The following is a 24,061-nucleotide window of genomic DNA, read 5'->3' as shown; positions in this document are numbered from 1 at the left end:
CCTGGAGTGAATACCTACCATCTCCTCTCAAATGTGGTGTTGTGTTACACTCTGTAGCTATTTGTAACAAAGATCACAAAAGAAATTCATTTCTGGATGGAAAGAACTAAATAAAATTTTGAATTTCTCCAAGAACACACTGACCATAACAAATGGCACTTGTTAGCCAACTAGCCATGCACACATCTGATGGTGCTGCGGGAGATTATCAACCCCTCTTTATCAAGGCTCCTGAACAATGCACGGAGAAACACAAACACCAGAACTAAGGATGCCCTGGGAGCAAGCCCACACTGGCAGCATCTTTAAATATCCCCATCACCTGGAAATCATCTAAACTCCGACACTTCTCCTTCCTAATAGCATTGTGCAATCAGAGAATAATCTAGTACACTTCAATCGTCCCTTTTGGAGGGTGGAATGCTGGGCCTTGTGTATGGTTGGCACTTGTTCTACTACTGAGCTACATCCCTGACCAAGACTAATGTGTGGAATCTGTATCTTTTAATGAGGTGGAAGTAGGATTCAAATGTAATCTTTTGAAATTAAAATGCAATGCTCCAGCTGTAATATAGAATCTCGTTCACCTCATCTTTAGCCCTATATGTATCATAATGCCTGCAAGGAAGCAAAACATGATTAGAAGATTGTCTAACTACTTTAAGATTCTGAACCCATCAGGAAACCTTTTCTTGTCAACTTACAATAAATATGTGTTATATGTTACATCAAATTGGACTATTAAGATGTGTGTGTGCACACACGCACGTACAATAGTAGGATCAGACCGAGGACACTGGGCATTCATTCAACCACTGACCTACATTCCCCACCCAATAATTTTTTTTCTTACATTGAATACATGTGAATCAGTTGGTTGATATAGTTATTCTCACCAAAAGGACAAACTTCTACAGTAGAAATTCTATGATGGACATTTGCCCAAGGAAATCTGTTGCAAAATTATTTAAAGAAGACATTAAAAGCAAAACTGAGTGATGGTAACCAAAATAAAGTATTTCCTATAAAATTCCTACAAAACCCAAATAGCATACTGTTTCAAATGGTAATTAGCTTCAAAATTGGAGATATTGCTACTATTTCTACAAAATGCAAAATGAAGTGACTATTTAGAGACTTTCCATGTCAATATTTTTCTGCAGCTTCTTTTTGGTTTTTTGGCATCACAATAACAAAACTAACTGTTGTCAGGCACCAGTGGCTCACATTTATAATACTAGCTATTCAGGAGGCTGAGGTCTGAGAAATATGATACAAAGCCAGCAGAGACAAAGAAGTCCAAGACACTCTTACCTCCAATTAACCAGCAAAAAGTTGAAACTAGCAGTGTGGCTCAAGTGATAGAGCATTAGCTGTGAATGAAAAGGCTAAGCAACAAATCTAGAGTTCAAGGCCCAGCATAGTACAAAGAGTGTTATGAAATACTATGCTGTCTTCTTTTCCCCCAATGCTGGGGTTTGAACTCAGGGCCAAGCACTTACTACACTGGCACTCTATATGCCGCCAAACCTGCATTTTTGCTGGTTATTTTGGAAATGAACTCTAGCAAACATTTCTGCCTAGGGTTGGCCTTGAACTACAAGCCTCCAAATCTCAGCCTCTGATTGGCTTGGAATACAGGTGTAAAACACTGGTTCACTTTTTATTTCTAGCATAGAGTTAATATTTAATGCTCATAAGAATTTTGCAAATTAAGTGTCTCCATTTTTTTATGTGATGGATCTGGGAACTGACACAAATGAAGTGACTGAAGCAGAAGTACTTCGTTAGTGAGTTTCCTAGAATATCAAGAGAATTAAAGGAGCTGCTGGAGGCCAGGCATGCTAGTATACAACTCTAATTCCAGCTATCTGGAAGGCTGAGGCAGGAGAATCTCAAGTTTGAAACGAGCCTAGGCTATGGTAGCAAGACTCAATTCAAAGTAAAGTAAAAATAAGCTGTCTGAAAATAAAATAAAGTCCCAGTGGTAGAGTGCCTGTCTAACATATGCAAGGACCTGGGTTCAATTCCTAGTAATGGGGAGTGGGGCAAAATAAGACAGGCTAACATCTGTAGTCTTAGTAGCTTCTAAAATGTGCTCTTTTGCCATTTAACAAAGCCATTTATAAATACTTCATGATCAATGTCATCCCTTCCAACTAAAATGAGTTTGTACTGCTGAGTAATCAGCTAATAAGCAAAGAGACTAAAAGTATATAGTGAGGACAAAATGGGAAAGGCAGAATCCACACTAGAGTCTACTTGTCACTATGGCCCAGGCCTTTGCTGTCCTGAGTCGCATAGCTAATAGTGCCTCTTCCCACTTTATTTTACAGTTTTATCTGGCTTAAAAGCAAGATTTAAATGCATTTAAATACATCAGATGGACAGCTTCTTTCCCTGTCTATAAACAGTCCAAAAAAACGCAGAAAGCCAGCTGCTTCTCCTTTGGCAAATTCCCATTAAATTCAAATAAATAATGCAGTGTTTTCTGTGTTTTAATTTTCTTCAGGATTACTGCTCATTATGGTTTCATTTCTGCCTATTCTAATTATTGCCTGTTCTGTCCTTCAAAATGACCCTCTAATCCAACATCGCCCAATAGACTTGAACATATGAATAAAGGTAGGCTGACCCTTTTTCAGGGTCATAAACATCAGTTCATCTCAAGAAGAAAACATTCAGAAGAAAGCTGGAGCTTTCCTAAAACATCTCAGTTTTCTGCCAGGCTGCTAATCCTCCACTTCAACACAGAACATTTTGAGATGGTCAGAAATAATCGCCACCACTTTGCTTTCAACGTGTGATTTAGAAGGGTTGGAAGGAGTTCTGCCAAGGGCAAGCCAGTGCAATTCTCCCTTTTCTTTCTCCTTTCTTCATCAGGATGCACACATTTCCCTGGCTCTCTCCAACCAGACTAAACTACTTTTTCTCATATTTCCCAATTATCTTTTAATAAAATTACCAAAGTCCAAAAAGGAAAGCCAATCATCTCTTCATATAGCTATCTCTATAGAGAGAGCTCTATTTCATATTTTTATTTAAGTGCCTTTCTTTTGAGTCATATAAAGGGCTTTATTTTTTTATCATACTTTCACTGATCCTCCCAACTTAAAATAAGTATCAAATATAATAATTCCCATTTGAGATGTGGGAGAAGAGAGACAGAGTGATTGAGATATAACGCCCTGCTGAAACCGGTCATTTTAGAAATTGGAAGGGCCTTGTGAATTTATCATATAATCCCCATGTATAGGAAGCAATTTCTTGTGTCTTACCCACATGTCTTGCTACAATGCAAAACTAACTTCCTTTGCTTTTAACTTGGATCAAGTCCTCAATTTTTTATGCCCTTAAGACTAGGTTCTTCAAAACTATTCAATTACTAGGGTTTTGTTTTTCTACATTCTGACCTTACTGAAACCAAACTGAAAGAATCTTACACAGGCATCTTCATATACTGCCAAGAAGATTTTTGCAGGCAATGTCTCAAGGACAACATGGGGCTGGGCTATGTCTTGGCCCATATGCACTGACCATATTGGCTTGTACTGATCAATGTCTACAGGTTCAAGCCTGCTTAATGGTAAAGGAGTCATTTTAGGCTTGAGGCGGAGCTAATCACACTAATGGTTTATCATCTACCTTTCAGAAGCAGTGTCCAAAAGAATACAACTTTAGCCTTAACCCGTATGATATCACAATAGGTCTCCATAACACCCCACATGGCAGAGATTTCACCCAGTCTTTCTCTCTGCATTCATATGAGAAGGAATGGAAGCTTTGCATACAATGATAAATGCATGCATATTTATGTGGGTTTGCACTCTCTCAGACCTGCCAACCTGAGGCTGTCTGAGACTAGCTAGCCCAGGATCCTGTCTCAGTTGGAGCATAAACACCCCCCATTGCCTATTTACATACCACAGGGACACCTTGGCTCAACATTTGTTATTCAATTCTAAATCAGTACAGTAAAACTTCCTAAAATTCACATAGCTTAAAGTATAGAGATGTAAGAAATCACAACTGTCTTCCTTTCATTCTCCAATCCACAGATATCAGGACTGGCACCATTCCGGGCTCCCATAGCCAGGCCCAAAGGGCCCCTGGCAACAATTTCAGGGAAATGCCATTCATCTAAGGGTCCAGCTTATAATCTACTCCCAACATTTCAACAAATAGTCATTTTATAATCTAGGGTTTTTTCCTTGATAAAAAAGTTATTTTAGTTACTTTTCAAACTCTTCACTACAATATTAACATTGCAGCTTACCAAACACATGACACGGTCTCATTCTTGACTTCTTATATATATATAGGTTCCCCTATCCCAGAAGTTCTTTGCCATTTGCCACATAGTGCCATCAATTCCTCACTTGATTCTTTCCTTGTTCATCTCATGTCACCTTCTCTGAGCCATCTGTGGCTATCCTCAAACCCCAGTTAGGGGCAGAGACCTTACTCTGTGATCCCTGAGCCCTCAAAACTCCTCCTCTCTCTCCTAATATCCTTCCTAGATTGTGTTCTGTAGATTGTGTGTAGACTTTTTCATCAGCAACCAACACAAAGCTAAAGGCAGAGCAAGAATCTTCTAAGTAGGTGGGATGAAAAAGGTTAAGTGTATCCTGAAGAAGATCCATGAATACTTAATAGCACAATCCTATAAATAAGCACCATTGGGGAAAGCCTGGGGAAATTCAAAGCCTTCTTGTATCCCAGCATCCATCAGAACATTTGACCAGGAGAGCCTTTATGGGCCATAAAGCATTATTTCTAGTGCCAAGAAACTTTAAACTTTTAGAGTTAGTCCTAATACCCACTATGTGGTCTCCAGAATGTCATGTAGGGAATGTCAAGTTCTGTACCTGCAAAAGAAACTGTTGGATAATATTCTTGGTATTTGTTCTATGGCACAAGGATTCCAGGATATAAAACATATAGGCAATATTCCTGACATCTCCACATAGAAAAGAAATGCTTTCCTTAAACCCCAATGTCTGGATTGAATCTCAGATTTTTTTTTCTCCACTGGTTCTATGCAATTTTAGGAAATTTATTTACCTAGTTTACTCAACTGTGATGTGAGGATGACAACTATTTCTGATATTGTAAAAAAGTAAATAAAAGGGAATGAAATGATGAACATGGAAGTCTGCCTGTGCCTCAGTAAGCCCCTGGGGAAGGCTCAATCCCATCCCTCCTAAGTACAAATGGTGGAGCATAAAGACACAGTGACTGACGGGCTGGTGTTCCAGCCTGGTGTTTGGCTTTCAATGGCCAAAGGAAGAGAACCGGGAGGTGCTAGTACTCCTTACAAGATCCTGTGTAAGGGGGCTTTGGTGGTATCACCAAAACCCACACACTGCTTTCCCACGTGAGAATTTGATTTCCAGATGATCTTTTCATCAGTTCACATTAAAAAAAAATGTTTCCAAGAAGCTTTGGTCATTAGGATGCCAGTCAGGAGTTGAGGTAACAACCTAAGGGAAACCCAAGCCGCTACTAAAGTTCTGCCAACATTCTATTTTCTTAAACTGGGAGGTAGGTACACAGGTGCCCATTTCATTTCTATTCTTCACGATGGAGATAAGTCTCACAGACTATTTTGTACATGTGAAAGAGAGTTCACACTTTCCAATGGGAGGTGGGTATATTCTTAACTGCAGAAGACTGAAATCAGGAACTCTCGACATGAACATCTCAGTAGCCTTTAATTAAGGATACCACATTTATTCATTTGTCCTCTTCGATTGACTTTTGTGAGTCATTGACATTTTAGAGGCTTTAGAGTTTAATACCTGGGAATCATTTTTTGGAGGTACTTCAAAGTCTATTTCTGAAAGACTGCAGAGTTCAACAATGTCTGACAATGAGACTTTAAAAAGCCATGTATCCAGAACAAATGGCAAAGCGGACAAGAGGTCAGAACAGCTTAGTGCTATTCCCAAGCCTCAGGGAGCTGCAAACTAGCTTGCAAAGTATTCAGGAAGCAGAAACTTCAGGTCAGGTCAATTATTCTGACATCTTCACCCCTCCCTGGCTCCAGTAAGGGCAGAACACAGGGAATTTATGAGGGCAGCAGTAAACTGCCCGTGTCAATTACTCCCATCTTCTCAAGCCTTCTCTCTTAGGCCAATATTATTAGTGCCATAATACAACTAAATAGTATATAACTAAATACATGTATTATGTTATTATGACCAGTCTTGGAATAATTCTGGTAATCATTTATGGAACCATCTTCAAAAGTTAAACATCACTGATGAGTTTAATAGTTGTTTGTTATGGTGAGGCTGAGTTTTACCATTTGCAAATCACAGTCACAGACATTTTTACTGAGAAATCACACACATACACACGTGTACACACACACACACACACACACACACACACGAGGTGTTAGGAGGCAAATGGGAATAAAGTGGGAAGCAGATGGGATGACTGCTTCATACCCAAGTGAGGTGAGGAGCCCCTAAAATAGAAAAAGAATTCAGCAAACTTGTCTAGAGAAGGCTGCAAGCAGAGAACTCAACACCTCTGATTATTCTCAGGTTGCCTGTGTGTTCTGTGCACTAGGAGTTTACGTTGTTCTTGTGGATTTTTATAAATTCACTCCATTTACAAAAACCCTGCAGTCTCTGTAAAATTTAGAATCTTTATTAGTTTTAATCAAATCTTAGAATAAATAGCAGTAGGATGGAGGTGGGGAGTGATGTTGTAATTTCAGCCCTCGGCCCAGCCTCTTAGTAAATATTTCATAGCTTTTCAACCCACAACATAAAGCCTGTGATCAGACTGCAATATGCTAATCTGTTTCCTCTAAGTAACCCAGTGGTAGGGTTTACTGAATTCTATCAGTGACACCAGAGCCCTTTCATTGTAGACATACCAAAAATACGGTTTTCCTTCCTTAAGGAAGTCAAGTAAATAATGACTTACCCTTCACAATCCTTAGTAACTTAATGTATCAAGTGGCTTATCGAGCAAAACAGGAATGTGAAATAAAATGATGAAAGTGTTACAATACAGGCACAGGGGTAGACTGGGGCAACTTTGGGAGAAAATGAAGTAAATAAACGGTTAACTGCCAGCACACACACTCATACCAGGGAAACACAAAAAGGATCACAGCAGTTGCTAAATTCATTTACAGAAACTCACTTTATCTCTCCAACAGAGTTCTCACCAGCTAATCTGTATTACAACCTGCAGGAGTCTTAATATTCTCAGCAGGATCAAGATTTCGGGCCACACTGATTCAGTCTTTAATCTTACAGGAGAACAATATTTGGCAGGAAAAGACCCCAGAGCACTGAGGGGGTGTCCCCAAGGATTGCAGTCAGCACAGACAGGCCAGGAGAATGGAAGGTAGAAACCACACAGCACTAAACAGTGTGTGTGTTCTCCTTCCAAACTTTGCACTCAAGCACATGCAAATGCTCCACATACATGTGGAAGACATGTAAACCCCTCACACATAGACAGCTACATTAGAGAAAGACATGTTTCTAAAAGTCAAAATATTTCCTTGATATTTTGGGTCTTGTCATTAAAAAAAACTTAAAAATTTGAAAGTATAGGGGCAGAAATGCAAACAAATGAAAAATGTTCCTAATTTTACTTTTCTTCTTTTCTAAACCTTCTTTTTTTTTTTTTTTTTGGCCAGTCCTGGGCCTTGGACTCAGGGCCTGAGCACTGTCCCTGGCTTCTTCCCGCTCAAGGCTAGCACTCCGCCACTTGAGCCACAGCGCCGCTTCTGGCCGTTTTCTGTATATGTGGTGCTGGGGAATCGAACCTATGGCCTCGTGTATCTGAGGCAGGCACTCTTGCCACTAGGCTATATCCCCAGCCCCCTAAACCTTCTTAAGCACTGAAAATAGAAATCAGGTGCACATGATGTACATATGAAATATGCACACATGAATACAAGTATTTAATTCATTGCTTTTATACATTTGTGTTTGTGTGTGTGTGTGCGCGTGTGGCGCCATTTCTGGAGTTTGAATTCAGGGCCTAGGCATTGTCCTTGAGCTTTTGTGCTCAAGACTAACACTTTACCACTTGAGCTATAGCGCCACTTCTGGTTTTATTCTAGTTGTTAATTGGAGTTCATTGGAGATAGGAGTTGTAATATGGAGGTCAGATCTGGCCAGCGCCATCATTGGCTGTTGAGGGGCGTCAGATTGACTCCATCTCAGATGAAAGAGAGTAGAAGCTGACACCATCTTCACTAAGATTCCCCCCCCACCCTATCCAGGGAAGTTCCCCTTCGCTGTGATAAGATGGTGTAAACTGCTTGACCACCTGAGTAGTGGAACATTCAAGGTTAAACCTGTGCCCTCCCATGAGTAGGCGTATCTGCCTGCATCATGTGAGCCCCGCCAAATCCATGTGCCAAGTCTAACTAACATAATAGGTTGGTTCAAACAGATGCCATGAAGCAGATTATAACTCCATTGGCCACCTGTGTAGGACCTGGCATGCTCTGTAAGTGTTGTAACCTTATTGGCCACCTGCAGGCTTGACCATGAGGTATTTGCCTTTATAACCCAACCCCAAGCGTGGCCCGGGTTGCGTGGTCCCAGCTCCCGAGTCTGGGTTGCAGCCCTGGCCAGCCAGCCTGCTTTTTACGGTTGAGGTTCCAGCTCCCAAGTCTGGGCCATGACCCTGGCCAGTCAGTATACATTTTACTTCCCCAATAAATCCATCTTTTCACTTGAGACTGTCTCTGAGTGGTGGGCTCTTGGAGGGATGGGGGATCCCCCCACCCTCAGACCCCATTACATTGTGGTCCCCTCCCTTGGGGGGACCCCATTACAGGAGTCTCACCAGCTTTCCTGCCAGGGCTGGCTTTGAGCCATGATACTCAGATCTCAGCCTCTTAAGTAGGATTACAGGCGTGAGTTACCAGCACCTGGCTTATATATTGTTGTTGTTTTTAACCATCCTGAAAGCAATAAGCTGACCAATACTCTGCCTTAGCTGTACATTTCTGATTTTCTATTTATATTATGATTTGCTTTAATGCTGTATTTTGTTCTATTATGGGCACCTTTGTTTCATTTGAATTTCTTTTGTACAGTTGGAGGAGCTTCAACTTAATTGTGAGTGGTATTTTCTTATACTCCATCCTAACAAGCAAGTGGGGAACAGGAAAGAAGGAAAAGTTACACAAAAATGACAGTATCTACTACACAACAGATAATGCGAATCACTATTCAATTCAGTGACTCAGGAAAAATCTTTTAAAAAACTGCTTCAGAGTCTTATTGCCAAGCACTCAATTTCTTGGCCTCCCAAATCTAGGTTAGTCATCCCTCTAACATTAAGCAGTCATTGCCCTAGATAATTAGATATAGTATCTAATGGATGTAGATAGTTGCTATAGCAATTATCTGGCCAGCCACTCTGAGGCTAACTGCAGAATTCCTAAGGTCAGAGGTCATGCTCATTTTATTCCTCATATCACCCTCTTCTAACAAAGTGCTGATACATGATAAAACTCAATAATAAAACTCAAAACAATAAACTCAACATACTAAAACTCTATAATAAACTCAAAAACATGATAAAACTCAAAATGCTTTTCATTAGTATAGTTTTCAAAAAATGGTTTTCTGTATAGGAGAGAAAGGAAGGAAGGGAGGGAGGGAGGGAGGGAGGAAGGAAGGGAGGAAGAAAGGAAGGAAAGAAGGAAGGAAGGAAGGAAAGAAGGAAGGAAGGAAGGAAGGAAGGAAGGAAGGAAGGAAGGAAGGAAGGAACTCCTAGTCAACTCATTTATTTCCAGATCTGGTGATATGCTGGGCCTTTGTCTTCTCAAAGTTCAGTGTAGGGATGCAAACTTCAACTATGGTATGCAGAAAAGGAGACACCAAGTTAGGGGGAGGAAAGGGAATCACAGCCTGAATGGAGGAGGCCAGGAGAAGGGCCCCTGAGGTGGAGGTGTATAGCATGCGGGGTTCAGGAGGGAAGAGGGCCTCCTAAGCTGGAGGTCTCTGTTATACTAAGCCAAGGGCAGCACATTCAATGACAAAGGTTTTGTATTTTGTCCTAAAGGCAGTAAGGAGCTATTGATAGATATGAAGAGAGTGTGGCATGATAAGATGTGTATTTTAGGAAGAATTTCAAGAAACTATGTGGAAATCAGCCTGGGGGGGAGTAGAGGTGGTGATGGAGAACAGTCATGAGACTATTCCAGAAGCCTAAAGAAAGGGATAGGGACCTGCCCGAAGAAGGACATAACAAGCAAGGTAAATAACAAGATGTCATGGCTCATGTCATGCATTTTCATAGATACAAAAATAGATTCAACATGGCATGGGTGCTCCTCACCTTCTTGAAGTTAAAAGAGGTAAGATAATTAGACCCATGAAAAGCCAGCATTGCTAGGATTTAAATGTGGCACAGAATATCACTCACAGAAGTATAAAATTGTCCTAAACAAGATGAATTACTCAGGCAAAAGTCTAGAACAGATTACAGAGCCAGATCTAAGAGAAATGGAAAGTGTTGACAAACATCAGAAATGGTGAGAAATCATTTAGGGGCAATTGTGAGGCATCTTTAAAGTCAGGATGAAGGGTTTTATGGGATTAGATTTTTTTCTACTTGAAATGCAGGTCTAATTATGCTTTCATTTTTTTAAATTTGGTCACAGGGTCTTGATGAAGATGTTTCATAAAGATTCAGCTAGTGATTGGGTTGAAGACACAATGGAAGGAGCAGAATGCAACTGGACAAAGAGAAAGCCAGTTAGGAAAACAAACCATAGAAGGGTTGGCATACTATATAGATTTGAAAAGAGAAGGATTGAGGAGAAAAGATTTCACAAAATGAGCTTGGGAAATCCTGTCAGATCCTTTCTCTATATCTCCCAAAAGAAGTCATAGGTGTTAATTCAGTGGCTCTTCCAAAACCTTCCTTGAGACAATTCCATTTTACAACCATGGCTCCTGTTCTGCCATGCACAAGTAATTACTGGTCTGGGATATATTTGTTTAAGTAACTGTGGCTAAAAATTTGAGAATTAAAAAGGAGGGATCCGCCTTTGAAGTTCTGCCCTACATGGAAAACTAAAGCAAAACCAGGTGTAAGGATTTTGAAACAGAAAAGAAAGGACTAAGAGGTAATTTTCCATGTATTTTTCTCATAAAAAGTATAAGTGTTCCTTATAGAAATCCTTTCCCTGGAGGAGAAACATTGTTCAGAGGACCTAATTAAACAAAGGATGCCAAGTGCTCCAAATGAATAAAGTATTCATAGAAATATCAGGTATTGCAAGAAAAATGTCTGCTATTACCCTGTCACTTTATTTGACATATTTCATCTTTGTATTTAAAGATAATGTTAGGGGGAGGGGGAGGGGGGAATGAGGGAGGAGGTAACAAACAGTACAAGAAATGTACCCAAGGCCTAACGTAGGAAACTGTAACCTCTCTGTACATCACCTTGACAATAAATAAGAAAATAAAAACAAAGTTTTTTTTTTAAAAAGATAATGTTATATACCCATTAGTGCTTGGGTTGATATCGGAGTTACTGCTTGGGATAAGCTGAATGTAAAGTCCAGTCTAGCAACAGAAAGACGCTTAGCCACAGGCCTTACCATCCATGTTATCATCTAATCATCTATGTTAATCAACCCAACTGTGTTTTACAACAAAAATACTGTCCCATTCTTCTTCAGCACCTAGTGTACTGAATTTACTATTCAAAATCAGAAGACTTCATATCAAATTTCCATTCATAATTTTTAAAAAAAGAATACTTCCAGAATAAGGAAGAAATTAATGGAGATTCCATTTGCACATTGAGTGACTTTCCTAATTTTTCTCCCCTTTAAAAAAAAGTCTTTTAATGTTTGCTAAATATAAAAAGTCCTCTTCTGTCAGTTGTTGGGAATTACATAAGACCTAATTGCCTCCTACACGATAATATTGCCACCAGTTTACAATTAGCATGCATTTCTCATGCATGAGTTGACCCAATTACATAACAAATTTTGCCTTTGGGGATTTCTCTTGACTGCTTGTCTTCTGTCCACCGTACAACTCAATTTCACACTGTCAGCAGCCTGAACATGGTTACAGTCAGTCTCTGTCAAAATGATTTATTTAAATTACAAACAGAGACCAAATCCCCAGATAATCATCCCTCCCCTCACTGGCTCACCCTTACATTCAGCCTAACTTTGGATCAAATCTTCTAATAGTTCACTGACACTGTATTCAATTATTAGGCAATGTGGAGTTCCAATAATGTAATATTTTTTAAGCAAGTGCATAGTCTCAGGAACTAAGTCAGCAGTATCCATATGAGCCTATTAATGGGTACATAATTTATTTTATATTTTAAGAAGTCAATGAAAAATGATGTTGCTCTATCGAAAAAATTCTGACTTAATTCAATTTCAGTATCAAATTTACAGAGAGTTTGGGTGGAATTACCTTCAATTAAAAAAGGGTTTTGATCGTAGTTTTTCTTATAAAAAAGCAAGAACGCATTCCTTATAATGGGTACAGTGGATCATAACAGATGTAGTAGCATAATAAAGGCATTTGGGAAAGAGGATATATAATCAAAAGCATAGATGTTGACATGGAAGAGAAAGAACATAGGGCAGGTAAAAACATACAGCATGTAGGCAGTGAAGAACAGTCACACACAGTCACACACACAGTCACACACACACACACACACACACACACACACACACACACACACGGTGGGCCAAACTGTTTGGTCTTTGTGTCAGGGGCAGGCACATATCCTGACAAATCAAATAATGGTACACTTACTATTTCCATCAGTCTGTAAAATATATGACTTTCTCATTGGTATTTGTTTTCCTTTCCTCTTCCAAATGGTATTTCTCTTCCCCCTGAAATAAATTAGAAAATAAACACCTAGTTTTTATCTACAGCACAGACTGTAAAAGTCTCTTGGGGCTTGACTTTACCATTTTATTTCACAATTTATCCCTTGACTGTGTGAGTTAATTGAAAGTGCAGCTTCAATGAGTGTGTAAACAGGCAGAAAGAAACACATCAGTGACCTTAGCAGGCTAGACTGAATCCCTAGGATACCTGATGAGGATCAGCTTTGCCACCCCGCAGCATCTACCCTGAAGGACCTACTTATAAACCAAAGATGCTACCCTCCAAATACTATAAAGAGCCACACAAACAAGCTACACTGATAAGAGATAAACATTTTTGTAACTACCGAAGGGCATAGCCTTCTTCAATGCATATTTATACATTGTCCTTTAAGACCATTTTCCTAAAACATTAATAAAGGCATATGAGGACACATCTGTCATTTCTAAGTGTATGCTCTAGAATAGATAGAATAGATTGGTAATTCTGTGAGCACACAGAGCCCAAGTCAGCACTGTGCACACCGGCCGTGCAAGTACATTTTGCTGAAGAGATACATACACGGGAAGCAAAAACTGACTCCTTCCGAAATATAACCTTCCACTTAAATGCTTTGGCTGATATGCTGACTTCTCTTAAAACCCAATTTCCAAGCCAAATTCATAAACATTAGTCAAATTCTTGAATATTAATTGTTTGGATGATGAGAGCTTCTGCAAAGTCACCGGGGAAAACAAGAACTTGATTCTAGAGGCTACATTCTGTTTCTTTCAAACCATTAAGCCAGTGCTGAAATCCTGCCTCTTTCTTATTCTTTCTTCAGCTATTCTGGGGAACATAGCAGAAGAATTTTAAATTGCAGTATTTAATAAATCTCCCGCATTCAATATGTTGTCATTTTAGAAACCCAAAACAGGAGGCAGGGCTAATCCACTCTCAGCTCTTTTATTACACACAATTTGAAATTTATAGCTGTACTTTATCCCACACCTCAGTAACACATGCCGATGGAGTAGATATTTCCAAATGATTTCAAATCCGACACAAATGAACACGAGAAGGCTGAAAAGTGTTCATAACATTGACACAGACACAAGCAATCAAAAACGCCCATTCATCCATAACATATTAGCCTGAACACATAGGAGTTGTCATTAAATTCACTGCTTTATGTCTTTATTCTTTCTTATGTCCAAAAGGATTAGCAGAAGCTTAAAAGGAACCACAGAAAATATTCAAAGATAAAATGAGCTGAAAGACAACTAAGAGAAGTAAAGGCTGCACAGACTTCCCGGTGCAGCCACCTACATCAATCTCTATTGAAGGGGGAGCTCACAAATCTCACATCCCGGATAATTTTCAGGAAGACTCAGCCCTATCCCGCTTCTCCAGCAGGAAGATCCTGGGGCTGCCCAGCCTAGACACTTTCTCTCCTCTTCCTCTCTAAACAGACACCTCCCAGGCCACTGTGTGTCATATTTGTCTGGGTTTCAGCCAACATTGTTCAGTGTGGTTTTTATGAAAGCAGTATAGAACACTGGATTAACCAAAGTCACACTTTTCAGACCAAGCTAGGCTTCTTATTTAAAAAAAAAATCCTAGAGTTATATGGAAAAACCATTGAGGTAATGGAAAAGGGTCATGAAACTGAGGTCTTATAAATGAATAATAAGCTCAACCAGACCCCTTGAGTATTTCACAAGCCCCTTCTTCATGAGGGGGATCCTAATGAAAATATTTAACAGAAATAGTGTGCGTCTTTATTCTCTTGCAATCATCTAAACATAATTATGCCTCATCATAGCCTAACAAACTATTTATAAAACTGCCACGGTTGTTAAAATCACAATGCTTCAAAACATTTTGTTTTTTTTTAAAGATGTTGTCTACATTAAGCTTTTTTTGTGTGTCTATCATGGGGCTTGAACTCAGGGCCTGAGTACAGTCCCTGAGCTCTTCAGCTCAAGGGTAGTGTTCTACCACTTTAAGCCACAGCTCCACTATTCTAGAGGTTAATTGGAGAAAAGAGTCTCATGGAGTTTCCTACCCAAGCTGACTTTGAACCATTATCCTCAGATCTCGACCTCCTGGGTAGCTAGGATTACAGGCATGAGCCACCAGTGCCCGGCTACATTATACTCTTAACCTAATGGGCATTAAATGTACACTGCCATATACAGAATACATGAAGATTAATACGCACCTGTGATGAAGGGTTTTGCAATGTTAAGAATGGATCTACCGATGCCTCTGGTATTGAACATGAGACACTTCCTGCTAATGATAAATGTTGGTGAAATGGTTGGCTCTTTTCTAATTAAATACAAAAACTGACTTAATTGCAATATAAATTGAAAGGCTTACCTATGAGTCAGCTTCAGTCCTCCAGTTAGCTGCCACATGGATGTCTTAAGTAGAAATGTGTAGTTCTTTGTGATATAATTTTCTATGAAAGCTGAAGATTTATGACACAACTTTGTCTTAGAAACACTATTATTTTTCAATCTCCAAAAATGATCCAAAGTAAAAAAGATGACTGAATGTAAAATATACCTCCAATTGGTATTTTTAAGAGCAAGAATAGGTTTTTGGCTTAAGGAAAGAATGAAGAGGAAGAAAAATAAGGAGAATAATCGCCGCTGTTCATGATTAACAGTTTCTGGGATGCAGTAGGGAAACAAGAGGTCATGAAATCTTGTAAGTCAATTCTTTCTCTTCAAATAAAAAAAAGCCTTACTAATGTAAAATGTCAATTTGAAGATCAGTGAATAAACCTTAAGGAATATGATAAGAGAAAAGCCTCCTCCCAGTTCCTAAATAAAATTTAAACATTAGATATTTCTCTTTTTAAACTTTTGACAGATAGTTATTTTCTTAAATTACATATTATAATTATTTGCAAATTGTATGTGTGTGGAGATGTATACAAATGTACACATGTGTATCTCATGAAGATAGCCCAATATTGGTGTGTTGAAATCCACCTGCTGATTAAATGTTTCCTAGAAAATAAGACTGTATCACTTATAAGTCACACACAAAATGCAGTTCTCATGAAAAATAATGATATGAGTTTTCCATGTTAGCTCATAATTTTATATACATACACAACTTGAGATCCATTCACATCTCCACTTGTATATCTGACACTGAACTAATTCTTTATGTAAAGTATACTCTGACACTTCATATAATATTTTGGAGGAAACGCAATCGCACATATGAATGACAGGAATTAAGAATGAGCTATTTACATATCTTTAATAAGTACTAAATTAATATATTCCTGTTTCTTAATGTGTCTTAATCTTCTGCTAGTCCCAGCTTTCTTTTTAAAGGTTAAATAGATTAGTGAACAAGACACCATTTTCAAATAGAAAGTAACTACATATATGTTTATTTCCAAAATTAAATGGCATATAGGGTTAGACAAATACATAATTTAAAGTGCTCAACCACTTATACATATAATTAGCAAATATAACATTTTTCATGATACCAAATCATATATGTATACTTTGAATGTTTATCCACAGTAAAAATATTAACTGTCAGGTTTTTTAGATTCAATTATTGAAAATCCTGTTTTGTAAATATTCAAAAGGTGAGAACCATGTGTAATATAAGAAGATAGTAGATTACAATAACTGTAAGACTGTAGATAACTATGATCAAGAACCAAAGGGCAGGTATTTAACAGGTGATGTTGGCACGTTTTATGAGTACTCCAAGTAGCTCTCACATCCCACAACAGCAAACACACATTCAAGGCACCCAGCCTCACATTCCTATCCAGAAACACACACCAGGGCTGCCAAGTCTGCCAAGAAGGAAATGCAACCTACATTACTGATTTGTTCCTGAGTCCTCTTCAGTCTCTGCAGCTCAGGTGTGTCTGTCACGATGCTGAAACCCCTTCCTTTGCTTTCTTCAAAATCTCTTTTGTACTTGACCTAACAAGAAGGGAAAGGAAAGAAACAAAATTTAAAATGAAGGGTAAACAGAGGACTCTCCAATCTCCCTCAGAACAGGCAGGGGTGGCCACAAAGCTGCAAGAACTGGAAGCAATGCCCGCAGACAGAGCTCTCAGAAAGAGGCAACCTGGAAGTCAAGAAGGCAAACCTACCACCTGATTTATGCCCCAGCAGTTTCACCTGCAGCTCTGTGATCTTCTACAAGTTACTTAACCGTCCTGTGCATTCCAAGGCTCATCTGTCAACACTAATAACAACATCAACTATTTAACTGGGTATAGAGACAAGGTTGAAGATTCAATGCATGCGTTTGGCTAACAGGAATGGGTCAATACTATATAACAGTTCATTATTATCATCAACATTGATATTGTCAGTATTATTAAAGAAGAAAAACAATAGGGAAAAAACGGAGAGTTAAGTCTTCTACTCTTCAGCCTGTTTTGTGGGGAAAAATTGTTTTTGATTCTGGACTTTCCTAGGAAGAAGGAACCCAAATAAAGTCAGCAGCCAGCCCTGTCCCTAAGCAGGAAATCATGAATACAACTATACCATGATGTACTGCCCAGATGTCAACTACAGATGTGCTTATGAAAATATTTATGAAATAGGCCAACCACAGGGAGTAAAACTTCTTACATAGGTCCTTGGCACACTGAGTACAAAGGTATCTAAGCTTTTCTTCAGTATTTAAATAAACTTTTACCAAGCATGGTAGCATATTCCTGTAATCCTGGAATTCAGGAGGCTGCAGCAGGAGGATCACACATTCCAGGCCAACCCAACCAACTTGTCTCAGAAAGACAAGTGCTGGGAATACAGTTCAGTGGGAGAAAACTTGTCTGGTACATTCAAGGCCCTGTTTTTTTCTAGCACTACAAGGAGTAACTAAGTCAGAATACAGTTATTTTCCAGTTACAACCCAATGATGCTGAAGTTCACCTTTTCCTGGAGGACTGGAATAATCTCTTCTCAGTCTTTCAGAGACCCACTCCCTATCATTAGTACAGAAAGAGTAACTGTCACGCCACCTAGATATTTTGACTGAGATGTACATATCACTCTTTTCCCTCTTTATTTTTTGGCAGTCTGGGGTTTAAACTCAGCCTCACACTTGCTAGGCAGGCACTCTACCACTTAAGCCATGTCTTTAGCCCTATTCTCAATACTCAATAGACTCTCACCTTTTTGCACAGGACCAGCCTCAGAGCAAGATCCTCTTAAATATGCCTCCTGCATAGGCAGGAATTCAGGCAGGTGTCACCATGTTTAGTGTATTTGTTCAGATGAGATGGGGCACTTGCCAACTTTTTTACTTGGGCTGGCCTTGAAGTTTGACTCTCCTAATCTCTCCCTCCCAAGTAGCCAGAGTGAAAGATGTTCTTTTATTTTTTTAATCTAAATATCAATATGCAAACACATTTTAATAGCTCACGTAATCCCCATTCTAAATTCAGAATTAGAAGCCTCAATGTAACACTTAAAGTTATCATAATCCTTTATAACAAAAAAATCTAATTGTGTTTTAAGTGCAGGTTCTGAACCAGGTTTGAGAAGTTTGTTTAGTCAGTCTCAGGAGGACTGCTTCGTCCGAGGCATGTCTGTATTTACATACTCGATTCTCTAAAGCATCGTTAGCCTTGGGGCTACTGGAAAAAATGTTCCCTTGCCAGATGAACTTGAAAAGAAAAAGAGAAAAAGAAAACCTCATGAAAACAAATCCAGATAACACATCACTTTCAGCTTAAGCATATCTAATTTTCTCTCCATACTTTCATTTAAATTTATAAGCATACTTTAACTGTTATAAATAAAAGGTCCAATAAATGGCAATGTTTTTTTCCAGAAAAAAAATAAGCTGTGTGTGCTCAGGCTCAATCTCCCAACATGGGTGGACACACAGCAATACGCTCTTGGTGTTTTATGCCTAGCTAAGCAGGGAAGCCACTTAGCTTGGCTGGAGGTGAGCACCAGGGTGCAGAGCGGTAAAATAATGAAAGCAGGGATGACAGGGTTGTGATGGCAACGGGCACAGAGCTGGAGGAGGAAAGGTCTCTCCCTCAAATCCGAACGGCTTTAACTGCAGTTTCATGAAGGCTCCATTATATTCTGTTATTTGCTGGATTTTTTTAAATTAAAATTTCCAAAGAAGGTAATTAAAAAGAGAAAAAGAAAGCACTTTAAATTCTACAATCATAGGTTTGGTGCTGATTGCCATCTGTGAATGTGGAATCCTTTCTACAGAGGGGAGGGAGAAGAAAGGAAGGGAGGGAGGGAGGGAGGGAGGGAGGGAGGGAGGGAGAGAGGGAGAGAGGGAGAGAGGGAGGAAGGGGGAGGGAGGGAGGGATGAACGTTTTGATTTTGGCTTGCCTACTTGTTTGCCTACTGACTACTTTTTGGCAATACTGGGCTTTGAACTTGCTTTCCAAGCAGGTGCTCTACTACTTGAGTCACATTCCCTTTTTGCTTTAGTTATTTTCCAGATAGAATCTTGTGTTTCTGCCCAGGACAGTGTCATGATCCTTCTACCTCTATCGCCTACCCAGGTGAGATTACAGAAATTCGCCACCAGGCCCAGCCCAAGTAACTAATTGGAAAAAGCACATAATCACAACTGAGTATTAATGGCTCCCATTTGTAATCCTAGCTACTCAGGAAGCTGAGAACTGAGGATCAGAGTTCAAAGCCAGTCCAAGAAGACAAATGTAAGATTCTTTTCTCCAATTAATTTATAAAAAATCTGTAAGTGGCGGTGTGGCTTAAGTGGTAGATCATCAGCCTTGAGTAAAAAAGCCAACAGGAGCTGCAAGGCCCTGAGTTCAAGCTTCAGTGCCAGAACTAAATTTTAAAAACAAAAGAGAAAGTATACAATTATCTCTAAATGACCCATAGTATTTTAGAGAATGTTTATTTATTGTTGTAGAGCATATTGAGTGGCAAGGTACATAACCAAGAGACTAGCACTCTGAGCCCCAACTGAAGTAACAAAAACCCAGTCTTTCTTTACTGAGTTCGAGAAATCATGGAACCGTCAGTCATAGGTCTCTCTCCCACTTGCATCCTACCTAACTGCAGAGTGCCTCCCTCACAGGAGCTACTTCAGAACTGTTTAAGAAAGGGCAAAGGGGAGAGGAGAATAGAGATAAGAGGAATCAAAGCCAAGAAGGAGTGATTGCTCACCAGATCCCATGCCAGAGAAGAAAACTTGGCTGTAGCCTGAGGAAAAGATAAATGCAGGAAAGGGGATAAAGGGCAAGAGATTTGCCAAAAACACATCGCTCTAGATCAAGCTCTTAATGGAACTGTCAGCCATGTAAGTTTAACTTATTAGACATAATTCCAGTATTTGATGACCTCATCTAAGCTCCTCTTACAATCTCCTGCTCCTTACCCAGCAAAATTGCCTTTACTTTATGCTCCATGCTTCGCCTTGGACATGAAATTATCATCTCTGGTTGGGCAGTGGTGGTTCACACCTGTTAATCCTAACTACTCAGGATTGTGGTTGGTAGCCAGCCTGGGCAAGAAAGTCTGAGAGACTCTTATCTCAAATTAACTACCAAAAAAAACCAGAAGTAGAGCTGTGGCTCAAGTAGTAGAACATAAGCCTTGAGTAAAAAAGCTTGGAGACTCAGCACCCACCCCCTGGGTTCAAGCCTCAAGATTAGCGTGTGTGTGTGTATGTGTGTGTGTGTGTTCTTGTCTCCTTTCCTGTTTCTTATTTTTCAAAGAGTGGCAGTCTCTAGGAATGTCATGCTCTGGATTTTCCCCTTCTCAAATGTTCATTAATTTGCTCTTCTGCTCACTCTCCAAAGTTCTACTAGGTGCCTACTGTATGCCAAGTGGTGTTTCAGGTCTGGGAATGAGGCAGCAGAGGAATTGGTTGGTGATGACTGCCTTCTGGAGCTTTCCTTGCAGTGGAGATTGAAGACACAAGTCACGATTATGGCAATGTCTGGTATATTAGCAAGTCCTAAGAGAAAGACAACCTAAGACAGTATAATGCAGTGTCAGGAGTGCTGACTTTATAGAGGGGTCAGAGCAGGCTCCAGAAAGAGGGTGACATTTCAGTCAGGCTCATCTGTGTTTTTTTCAAATGCTGAGATGCTACATAAAATTGGCATTCTATGTGTATGCATGGATATGTGTACCTGTTCACTGACAAATATGTGTGCACATATATACAATGTACAGGTACATCTTTTTTTCTCCTACCCAGAAATTAAAGAAGAGTCATAGGTAAGAGAAAAAATGAGATGCTAACCAAGAATTCAGATGATATTTTCAGTCAGTCAAAGACAAGGAGACATCAGTTTATAAATAGTTAAATCATACGTTCTAAGAAAAAATGAGATGCTAACCAAGAATTCAGATGATATTTTCAGTCAGTCAAAGACAAGGAGACATCAGTTTATAAATAGTTAAATCACACGTTCTAAGTGTCTTGGAGTTAATAATGTTATTTAATTATATGAGCCAACAAAAGCTTGAAGCAAACAAGCAAGAAAAACAAAACTCAGGAATGTGAAAGGGTTAAAGGAATTCCAACATGGACTAATGAAGACTAGCAGAAGTTCAAGGAATCCACAAGGACCAGAGGCAGGAAGGAAAAAAGGATGGCAGTTTGTTGGCATGTATCTAGTGGAAACCTAAAAACTACTGGCACACTTATTGCTGATCCATGTTATTCTACTCTTTAATTTATACATCTCTGATACAATGAAAGAGATGACCAATTTCATTGCCTTCCATGACGGTAATGGGTAGTTCATGTTTTCCCCCCAAAGGGGAGATTGTGAAAGTCAGTATTTTAAAACTACATACTGGATTCTTAAACCCTTCTACAACACTGAGTGCTCAACTATGCAACGTCTTGAATAGTTGTGCAGACTTTAAGGCACTACAGAATGTGGGCCGTATGCTTCTTTGTCTCTCTGGCATTTTGCTTGGTGTTCCACATACGTTAAAGGCTTAATCACTATTTCATGATTGATTACTATCTAGTCCTGGATTTTTAAAGCAGAAAATGCAGAAAATTGGTTAATCTCACACTGCTAAATGGGAATTAAACACCACAAAGGGAAATCTGATTAAGTGCTTTTTTTTTAAAGGTGAAGTTAATTTTAACAAATGTTAAATCAAAGAAATGAGATCAAAAGTGAGTTTGCTTTTATATAAATTAAGCTCATAATTTGTAAATTTATGGTTAATTAAATAAATTAAAACTATAATTACCTTTTAAACATAATTAAAAAGCATTAAAATAATTTCCACAGATTCCTAATCCTTAAATTAGCTTTCCTTCACATTTACAGAAGTATTTCATGGTTTGTACAGATTTGTCAGGTTTCCATGTACATTCACAACCTTACTAGAAGATTTGGGATTCTTTTACTTCAAAAAACAGTGAGATAATGAATGACAGGAATGAAAATAGATCCTGTCTTGGGGATGGTTGGTGATGGGAGGGGGAGGGGTAGTGGAAAGGATGAAGAAGGGTGAATATGATTAAAATGTTTTGTATAATTGTGTCAAAATGAAACCATGAGTGTTGTTGAGAAAGGCGGAGGGGATTAAGAGAGAATGATAGGGCTGGGAATATGGCCTAGTGGCAAGAGCGCTTGCCTCCTACACATGAAGCTCTCCGTTCCATTCCCCAGCACCACATATATGGAAAACGGCCAGAAGGGGCGCTGTGGCTCAGGTGGCAGAGTGCTAGCCTTGAGCGGAAAGAAGCCAGGGACCTGAGTCCAAGGCCCAGGACTGGCCAAAAAAAAAAAAAAAAAAAAGAGAGAGAGAGAGAGAATGATAGAAGGAATGAGCCTGATTAAGGTAGATTGTCCAGTCAAAATAAAAGACCATGGTACAACTAGTTGAAGTTAATAATAAACATGGAGAAAACAATTAAATTGATACTATTTACACATTCTAAATAAATATATAGTAAAGCATATTTTATTAAATTTCTCAATCAGTCGTAAATTGAAATCAGTAGTTGATAGCAGGGGCTCAATTATTAGATAAATTCATTTGGGCCTTGGCTTCACTACTTACTAGCTGGGTGACCTTACACAAGTTATTGAACCTCACTGAGCATAATTCTAACACCATATTGATAACACTTCTGTGAGAACCAAATGAGATGTTAATAACCTGAGATCTATTCAGTTCCACCATGTTCCTGGCATTGTACTGATCATTTCACATATTCTAGGAGCATAGCCAGGGTGGGAAATCCATCAGGTAATGTGTAAGAAGTGCTCAGCACTCATGACCACAGGCACGTGGACACAAGCACAGTAACTGAACATCCAGAGAACACATTCTGCCACAGGGCAAGCACCATGCCATCTGCAGCTGGGAACTCCTTCAGTCCTCCTTGGATCAAAGTAGAATAAAATTTTAATGAAATTGAAATATGCTTTATACCTATATCATACTCAAATAAGTCTTGGCAGGCATGTATTTGGGCCCATCTTATAAATAGAGGAAGTCACAAAGTTAATAAGGGGCCAAAGTCCCTCTGATATCTGTCTACCCCAGCATCTTCTCAGGTGCCACCTTTCAACTTATCTCACAGGGTGAAAAACTGCCAGTGAAAATGATTAAACTGAACACAACATGGTTCTGAACACAACAAGATTCTCCTGTAGATAAGCAGGGCCAAAAATGGAACCTGTTGAACATTTCTCAGTGAAAACAATAATAAATGCTAGCCAATTTGCTAGCTTTTAACTGTTATTTTTATTATCTTAAGTAGTTATACACAGGAATTAACACTCAACAATTAACACTCAGCTTATGAGTATAATGCATCTTGATTGATGTCACCCATTTTCTTCATTCTCCCCCATCCCTCCCAACCCAACCCTTCCCCTCAACTTCCTTAATTCACTATTTTTAGTGAACCCCTGGCAGCACAAAAGAAACAAGAATAATTGCCAGAAGTAAAATTTATCATGACTTGTACTTCACTACAAATGTTGATTACATATTTATTTTGTAGGCCACAAATGGTCTTTTTTTTTTCAATGAATACAGATCAGGTTGTGGAAGAGTGCCATTGCCAAAGTTATAGACTGGTGAAGACATTGATCCAAGGGAAAATATCATACCTATCATGTTAATGAATAAAATTAGTACCTAAAATACATAAACTTAAATCATATTTTTACCACAAATTTCACAGGTAGGACTCGTCTAATA

General features: G+C 39.1%; 1 protein-coding gene across 4 annotated transcripts in view; it reads right to left on the bottom strand.

Moving 5' to 3' along the window:
• Nucleotides 1–24,061, bottom strand: part of Nebl (nebulette) — a 310,643-nt gene that overhangs the window by 130,732 nt on the left and 155,850 nt on the right. For 3 of the 4 annotated variants that reach the window (XM_048367951.1, XM_048367948.1, XM_048367949.1), the window contains exon 4: nt 16,727–16,834. In XM_048367951.1, the coding sequence (XP_048223908.1) occupies nt 16,727–16,834 (108 nt within the window). The other variant, XM_048367950.1, reaches the window with a different exon arrangement.

This window comes from Perognathus longimembris, chromosome 18, assembly GCF_023159225.1.
Source record: "Perognathus longimembris pacificus isolate PPM17 chromosome 18, ASM2315922v1, whole genome shotgun sequence".
Lineage (NCBI taxonomy): Eukaryota > Metazoa > Chordata > Mammalia > Rodentia > Heteromyidae > Perognathus > Perognathus longimembris.
Note: the sequence above shows the minus strand (reverse complement) of the source record. Positions and strands in the feature narration are given on the sequence as shown.